The sequence below is a fragment of the Colobus angolensis genome, unplaced genomic scaffold (genome assembly GCF_000951035.1).
Source record: "Colobus angolensis palliatus isolate OR3802 unplaced genomic scaffold, Cang.pa_1.0 Scaffold33, whole genome shotgun sequence".
NCBI classification, from domain to species: Eukaryota; Metazoa; Chordata; class Mammalia; order Primates; family Cercopithecidae; genus Colobus; species Colobus angolensis.
In genome coordinates, this window is record NW_012116599.1 from 9,289,758 (window position 1) to 9,298,862 (window position 9,105).

A 9,105-nucleotide genomic window follows, 5' to 3' on the forward strand; every position below is an offset into this window, starting at 1 on the left:
ATGTTTATAACCTGCGGTGAGTATAGGTCATGTGACCCACTGTGAACTCATATGTCTTCGTTAGTAGAACACAAGAATTAAAATCTCCTAAAATAGAACAGCTTTACTGATTCAGATGCTTACTGAAAGATGATACAGTACCTGCCCAGATACAGCAGAGTTCTTATTTACGGTCTGATTTAGAATTGTATTTTATCTGCTAATCAAGATGTTTATAACCTGCGGTGAGTATAGGTCATGTGACCCACTGTGAACTCATATGTCTTCGTTAGTAGAACACAAGAATTAAAATCTCCTAAAATAAAACATTACTATAACAACTGAGTCAAATACAAACCATTTAACAAAAGCCTCATTTTTCTAAAATAAAGACCTGATCCACTCGACTGTTTCTTCTAAGCCTACCTGGGATTTATCTTGTTCAAGTCTTTTCTTCTGTCTGACAATGTCTTCTAGGTGATAAACTGATCTGGCTACAACTGGGTCGATGTCAAACAAATCATGTGATGTCAGTGAAGTTTCTTGCCGTAGCATCCATTTATAAAAGGGTAAGCCAAGGGGAAGGTCCACCTGAAATGGAATATGCATAATATTTTCACTGTCACACTGAGCTTCCGGCATTGCCGCCATCTAAGGCACTTCAGGAGATCATTTAAATATTAATAGGTCAAGTAATCCCCAAGAAAGAAAATTCTGTAGTTAGGAACTATTTCTCCCACTACACAAAACTGATTCTCTTGATTTGGGGCTCTAAACGCAACTCTACTGTAGTCTGTATCATTGAATATCCCAAAGCAAAAAATGTTAAGGGAAAAAACTTACTATATTTAAAATAGAAAACTAAATGGAACTTCTAAACTAACTGATAAACTGCCCACTCTTCAGTTAAAGTGAAATTGTAAACTTGTCAATTTGGCCACAGGTGAAAATGTCTTAAACATACTGATAAAGTGCCTCTGGAAACGGGAGAAGAGCATGGTGGCTCGTGCCTGTAACTCCAGGGCTGTGGGAGGCCAACGTGAGGGGGTTGCTTGAGGCCAGAAATTCAAGAGAAAAAGCAATGAAGCAATGTCCAGAAACATTCCAACCTCTATGAATGCTGATCACTTGGGTTATTTTCACAACAGCACTCTAATGTAAATTTAATGAAGTTTAGTTACATGCACAAACTTTCCTACTGAATTGAAAAGGTAATGTCAGACTCTAGAAAATAAATAAATAATACCACCTTAACTTGCCTGATTATCTGAATCCTTGCTACCCAAGGAGTGGTCCACAACCTGGCAATTGGCTCCCTCCTATCCTGGGAGCTGATAGGAAAACTTAGAATCTTGGACAGTAGGACAGTCTTACCCCTGCCCAACTGAATCAGAACTGGCATTTTTAACAAAATCTCCAAGTAATTCATATGTGTATTAAAGTTTGAGAAGCACTGCTCTGAAGTATAGCAGTAACTACAGGGCACTGAGGTACCTGCACAGAACATTCTACACCAAACCTGCAAAAAGCAAACCATCCTAAACTTACCAATCTGAAATCCATGATAGCCTTGGCCATTAATTTTCCTAAGAAGCGAAACTTCATCTTAACCTTTGCGATATGAGCTGGCTTTGCTGTCCTACCAAAGGGAAGCGCAAACAGGCCCTGGAGGTTTTGAATATACTTGGTCCCTTCTTGGCTTCCTGAAAAACAAGCAATTCACCAAACTTTAGATGATGTTTCCAAAAAGAAAACAAAACCTGGTAACTAAGAACATTTAAAGAAATTAAGTATTCTCAAAATGGGAGTGCAGATCACTGAATGAAGTCCTCTAGAACTGGACAGGCCTTCCCTACCTGATGAATGAGAAAACAGAGGCTAAAAGAAGCAAGCACAGTTGTCCATTAGAAATTAAATATATTTAATAAACTGTCAGAGTCCATTACCTGATCTGAGTAACACAAACTGAGTTACTTACAGATAGGCATTACCTTTTGGATTGCTAAGAGTTACTTCTTCACCTCTCCAAAGACCCAAGTCAGCTCTCTGTAGTTCCTGAGATACAAGCGCATAAAACTCCAGTGTAGGCCCAAGACCTGTCCCAACCTACAGAGGAACACAAGTAGAACGATTTCAAATTTTAGAAATTGTGCTTTTTTACTGCCAACCTCTTGGAAATGTGGACACTAACAGCAACTGTTTACCAGGATGCATTAGAGATTATTTTCCAAAAATGTCCTGACCGGATTTATTCTTTCAGTCCCGGTCACCTGGACAAAAACTAGCAACTCTTTATTACTTCCTACCCGCTAAGGCCCCAACATGTCAGCTGAACGATTTCAGGCTGTACTCACAGAAGTGCCACTGTGGCTACATATCTTTCCTTCAGGAACAATATGGCATTGTCTGCATATGGATGTCTTTCCCCTTTTTCTCTTTAGTGAACTGTTACCCCAAACCAGCTCAAATGTCACCTTCTCAAGAGGAAGGCTCCCCTCAACATCTGCTCCCAACAGTTAGTTTGCTCCTTTTTTCTTGGGGCTTATTTTTTAGCTACTTAAATACTTACTACATTACTTTACCAAAATGTCAGTATATGCTTGCATATTTTGCAGGATGATAACTGTTTTGGTCACCCTGTATCTCTGATAGTACCTGACACACAGTAGCCATTTAATAGAGATATGTCAAATAAAATACAAATAATGAAAGGTCTGATTCCACACTAGCACAGACAGGACTGATGGCGTCATACAGGACACCAATGCTTCTCAACTCCCAGGGTGCACTGGAATCCCCAGAGCTTTATCAACATGCACATATAGGGGTGTCACGTCCTGAAGATTCTGATCTGGCACGTTCAGCTTAGAGCCTAGGCACTGGTATTATTAAACAGGCTCTGAAGGTGACTGTGCAGCCTAAAGTTAAACTACTCCTCCACGAGACACCTGATGTGGACATGCCTGAAGCAGTGTTCATACCTTGCTCATTCCTTCCTGTTCTGTCAAGGTCCTACCAGATCAGACCGTAAACAAAGATATGCAGGTAGTGACAAGTTCCTATCATAGGTTATACGCTAAATCTAACTGTAACCCTGTCAAGAAGGCAACATTTATAGATTACTCGTAAACAAAGGGTACTATTTTAGCATTATTACGGTTACTCTTAAAAATTACTCACACTAGTTTAAAAGTTTAGATGTAGTCCACTAAACATTTAACTCCTTCAAAACAGAGATCTGCTTGGACCTAGTGGTGCTTTCCTGATTAACCCCTAATCCTATTAGAATTCCGTACCAGTAAGTGGTATCACCATTAACCCCAAAATGAATACTCCAACCAAATCCTTAGAGCTGTTCTTGGCCATTCTCTAAACCTGCACAATCCAATCGATCAGTAAATACAGTAAGCGCTGCCTTCAAAATGCATTCTAAACTAATTACCAACTTTACCCAGCTGCCATCCTCTGTCATCTGGTCTACTGCTAAAGTCTTCTAGATGGTCTCTGCATTAACATTCGCGACATCTTATATCCCATGCGTATAGGAGCAAGCGTAATCCTTACAAAGCACAAGTACGCGGCATTCCTTTGCTGCTTTCCAAAGGTTTTTCATCTCATTTAAAGCAGAGCTCCAGTTCTTACCACGGCCTACATGACCCCTTTGCACATCCCACTCAGTCTCTTTGACTCCTCCTACTCTGCCCTTGCTCACTATGCTCGAGCCACACTCATCCTCCAACAGGCTAGGAACACTGCTTCTCTGTTCTTGTGCTAGAGATACTTTCCCCCCAGACCACAATGACTTGCCTCCACTCAAATGTCCTCGGACCATGCTACGCGTCCCCATAATGCTTCATTTTACTTTTCTTCCACACGGCCTAACATATATGTGTACATGAATGTGTGTGTATGTATTGGCTTCCCCAAACAAAAAGATAAGCTCCATCATGGGGGTGGGAGTACTTTGTATATTCTGTTCTGCACTGAATCCCAGGCACTGGAAGACTGAGGAACAAGAGAGAAGCAAAGAAAAACCTGCAGTAACACATGGTATCCACCAGATGGTGCTAGTTAATTGTCCTTTTGGCATACTATTATCCCAGGTTGAACAGAAGTCACAGATCAAATTAGTCTATTTCCTTCATCCAATGCTGTTGTTTCTAAAAGGATTCTTAAAATATTAAATCACTAACAGCACTTCCTCTGTGAGCCTCTGCAGAAGGTGGAAGGTCCAGGTCATGTTTGCTTTGCTGATACAACCTGGGGGCGGCCAGCATCCAGAGCAACCTGATCTCTTCAGGGATTATCATTCTACCCAACCACACCACTAAAAGGGCAGGTACTTGGTTGAGCTTCGTTTTTCTTTTTAAAGGAAAGGAAAGCATAAAACCCTAGAAACAGAAAAACAAGTTTGACAACCTGACTTAAAAAGGAATCTTTTTCTCTCAAAACTAACACATACTGGCACTTACTATATGACAACGTTCTGAGTGCTTCACACATTTCAGCTCATTTTATCATTCTAACAACATGAGGAGGCAGGTGCATTAATTATGTAAAGGGCTGAGAGGACACTGATGAGTTTATGTTAACTTGCCCAAAATCTCAAAGCCAGTAAGTGGGCAGGCCAGGCTCCACATTCCCTGCTCCTGATCTTTCACCTTCCCAAAAGGAGACTGGGTCACTGGGTCATTTGTAACCCCAGTCCTTGGGGTTTAGGTGGCTTTGTGAGCCCAAAGACTGGTATAATCCTTCCCCGGCTTACCAATCATCCCAATTCAAATAGGAGCCCATACTGTGACCTGAGATTTTCACTGGGATTCTTCTGGAGCTAGTCAGAAATTCTTCCTAAAGGCTACTAGCTGACATGTACAGCTGAATTTGAATCATAACCTGAAGCCCTATGCATCTCACAAAGTCAGTGCTTGTGAGGTAGGGGTGGAGGTACTTCCCCCTGTCCTAATGAAGCAGCTCCTGGAATCTTTTCTGAGGTCAATAGGTAAGACCTATGAAGGAAGGGCATAAAATCTTGACTTCACATCAGCAATCCAATCCTGCTCCTTAGAACAGTCTGTGTGAAGCCATTTTGAGCTTGTTAGGTTTCATGCAAGATGCAATTTTAACAGAACCGTGAGGGATGAGAGAGGAAAGATATTTCCTGGCAAGAGAAAACTATGCTGGAGTAAGAAACTAGAATGTATGTTTAAAGGGAATAAAAACATACCAAATGGTTACAGCAAAGGTCCTGTAGCCTTATGAGTAATAAATTTGGATGCATCAACATATAAGAACCGCATCCTCTGAGCAACAGCCACGATCAAGCTACTAGATTCAAAAAATCCTTATCTCTTATGCTAGCAGTCCAGGGCCTCCACTCCATCTGGCCACCTCCTTTCTATCCCCCTTCTCCCAGCACTTCCACAGCAGTACTAACTTCTGCCACTCACCACCAAGCCTGACCCTTTGCTCAGGCCCCATCTCCTACTAGAAAATGGTCTCTCAATCTTCCTGCTCTCTTACACTAAGGTCTAACTCAAGGCATCTTGAGGACAGCACTCCTCGTCTGAATGCGTCATTCACTTGGCACCTGTACCACTACCTTGCCACACTCTTTGGTACCTTTGTCCTGTGTCTCCCTAACTACACTGTCATCTTTTCAGTGCAGAGACTCTGCCATAACCTGGAATCCTAGCATGCAGTATACTTTCTAGTACACAACAACTTATAATTTTAACTTTGGTGACCGAATACTCTTAGCTTTTCAAAAGTCACCAAGAAGGAGAAAATGCTTAATAAAATGAATGAAAAATCAAAGTCATGATTAAAATTACTTAAATAGGCACAGTTAGTATCATACACTAAACTGCTAAATCTATGATACTTACCATGAGCCAGTTTATGTACATGAACTCAGTCACAACTTTGAGGTTATACTATTACCCACATTTTACAGATAACAAAGCTGAGGGGCAGAGAGTGGTTGGCTATTGTAAGTAAATATTTGGTATAATGAAAGATCTAGAAATTTTAAGTCCGTAAGAGGTTCAGAGAAGCCCCAAAACTCTTAAGTTTTGTCTTAAAAAAAAAAAATTAGGTGAAAGACAAGGGGGAAGTATCCCAAGAGACTTAAATATACAGAAAATCATTACTGGAATCTTTTGGTATACAAATGTTCATAGCGATGTTACTCAAAATAGTCAAAAACTGGAAACAACCAAAAAGTGAATCAACTGGTGATTGGTAAACATATTCTGGTGTACCCATATAATGGAATACTCAATATATAGTTCATATAATAGAACTATTCCATAATAGGAAACAAATTGACACATGCAACATGGATGAATCTCAAAAGCATTATGCTAAGTGAAAGAAAAATGACAAATGGCTACATATTGCATGATTCCATTTATGATATTATAAAAAAGACAAAATTACAGGGACGGAAAATACGTCAATGGTTATCAGGGGCTGAGGATTGGGTAGGGGACAGAATGACTGATTTTGCGTGAAACGGGGGCACTTTTTGTGGTGATCGGAGTATTCTTTATCTTGATGTGAAAGTGTATCCGTCAACCCTTACAACTACATTTCTGAAGTATGCAGTTATTATTTATATCTCAGTAAACCTGATATTTTCCAAAAAGGCAATTCAAACATTTTGAAAGTTATCAGCTGTTTAAAATATCCTTTCAATTTATCAACTGAAAGACTAACAACACAAATGTGTTTTTACGCCAGGAAAAAAACTGCCTTTTAGTATGTAGTTGAAGCTTTGAAAAATGGGGAACTTAGAACAAATCATTCAAGAGAAAAGAGAGCAAAGTCTCCCAATTGTCTTTCAGAATTTCATAGTACCAAGAAACTCAAATAACATTTAATCAAGAACACAAGTCAAGCTAAATAACCATCACTGGACTCCAAGCTCACCTCATTTTCATACTGGATTTCTAACATGGCCCGTGAGCTGCCGAGGTCCTGCATCACGGACTCCGCCTGTTTCAGCAGCTCCTCTCTGTTCACAGTACGCTACGAAGAAAGTACAACTGTCAGGAAATTATGCTCTACCAATATTACACTTTAATAAACAGGTGGTATTTCTTGAAATGCAAAAGAACAAAATCAACTCAATTGTTAACATTTATTTCCTTTAACAGGTAACTCAGAAAAGGTTAAGAGGTAGCAGTATTGTTACAAACATCAACAGCATCCTGGCATACATTAAGGAAACCAGATGCAAGAGTAATTACTAATTTATCTCGTGGCCATGGCAAGTTCAGAAAATTCAAGTTGGGGAAGAAAAAAAATCATCTTTGCCAAGTATCAATGCAATTCTCAGGGCTGCAGTTTCATGAAATCTCCCTGGGTACATTTATATTTAGATAGAGAAATAGATACGGAGGTGACAGGTCAAACAGGTGAGCTGGAAACCTATTGGTTCTGATCTGCCAAGATCCTACAAGCACTACTATAAACACCTGCAAATGAGATTTTAAAAGGTCCTGCTAGATTTCTAATTTACGCCAGTATCAGTGCTTATGGAATCCTAATGAAGACGTGAATAGGATGACTTTTTTTGTTTTAGACGGAGTCTCGCTCTGTTGCTAGGCTGGAATGCAGTGGCATGATCTCAGCTCACTGCAACCTCCAACTCCCTGGTTTAAGTGATTCTCCTGCCTCAACCTCCCAAGTAGCTGGGATTACAGGCATGCGCCACCATGCCCAGTTATTTTTTTATTTTTTATTTTTTGCATTTTTAGTAGAGATGGGGTTTCACCGTGTTGGCCAGGATGGTCTCGATTTCCTGACTTCATGATCCGCCCCGCCCGCCTCAGCCTCCCAAAGTGCTGGGATTACAGGTATGAGCCACCACGCTGGGCCCAAGAAGATTTTTTTGCTTTATGTTTTGTTTTGCTTTTCAGTATACACTTCACTCCCTGCCACCCATCTAACTCCTTTATTTTATTACTAATGTCTCTTATGAGACTTTTGGAGATAAAGGCTTTAGGAAAAGAAATTTAAATCCCTAGCAAAAAAAACAAACAGGTAAATGAACAGAAAAGACCTAAGTAAAAACAGTGCTGGTGAGAACTGTAGAATTGGCCTCCACTGGAAATGGCTCAGGGCACTGTGGTTCAGAGCCACAAATGTGGAGCCAAGATGAGAAACACAGATTAAGTTAGCAACACTGGGGCTAACTGGTAGAAGGGACTCAAAATATATTAAGGATTTTGTTTCAGGCTCTTCTAGTAGGAGTGACTTGTTAAGGGAATGAAATGAATCCGATTAATTCCGACTATTACATAAGGGATCAATTTTTAAAGGCAGGAGACAGTTTGAACTCCTAATTTAGAATGAATAAGTTTCAGTGAGAGAAGACAAGATTCTTTCTTGGTCTAAGAGTTACGGCACTAAAAGAGCAAAGAGAATTGTAGAAATTATTTCAGAAACTGGCAGGTGGGGAGGAGAGAAACTCTTAATAAAGGATAAGGAAGAATCACAGCCCAGTTCCAAGAGACTGAAAGGAAAATAGGGCTAGCTGACCAGGACCAAGGCCTCCACGACCAACATGCACATTTAGATATACTACATTTCTAGTTTTCCCATTATTTTGAAAAGCTCAGATTATTTAAAGATTTCGGGGGAGAAACTTACTTTTTTTCTATCCAATCTAGGTGCAACTCTGCTATCTTGAGAATCAGACTGGTTGATTTCTGGGTTGGTATCAAGTAATCTTTGCATTGCTCGGTCCCGATCAAATGCAGTTACATAAAAAAGCATTTGCCGGGTATCAAAAGGAAAGAAAAATGGGCTGTAAAAAGATGCAATGTAAGTTTATTATCTAGATGAGAATCAGAAACTACTAAAAAATCCAAACTTATCTTAGAAACAACTTTTGATATGATATAGAATAAAAATTGTAAATAAAATCAGTAAAAATTGTTTAGGTCAATTTGTTTATTGATTTTGAGATGGAGTCTTGCTCCCGTCGCCCAGGCTGGAGTGCAGTGGTATGATCTAGGCTCACTGCAACCTCTGCCTCCCAGGCTCACGCAATTCTCCTGCCTCAGCCCCCTAAGTAGCTGGGAGTACGGGCTCCTGACACCACAACCAGCTAATTTTTTT

At 40.1% G+C, this 9,105-nt stretch overlaps 1 protein-coding gene across 5 annotated transcripts in view; it reads right to left on the reverse strand.

The window, feature by feature from the left end:
• Positions 1-9,105, reverse strand: part of TRIP12 (thyroid hormone receptor interactor 12) — a 113,034-nt gene that overhangs the window by 13,598 nt on the left and 90,331 nt on the right. For all 5 annotated transcript variants that reach the window (XM_011951965.1, XM_011951968.1, XM_011951966.1 and 2 more), the window contains 5 exons: positions 8,635-8,791; positions 6,910-7,008; positions 1,971-2,085; positions 1,528-1,682; positions 406-570 (listed from right to left, as the gene is read on the reverse strand). In XM_011951965.1, coding sequence (XP_011807355.1) covers positions 406-570; positions 1,528-1,682; positions 1,971-2,085; positions 6,910-7,008; positions 8,635-8,791 — 691 coding nt within the window. The remainder of the gene's footprint in view (positions 1-405; positions 571-1,527; positions 1,683-1,970; positions 2,086-6,909; positions 7,009-8,634; positions 8,792-9,105) is intronic.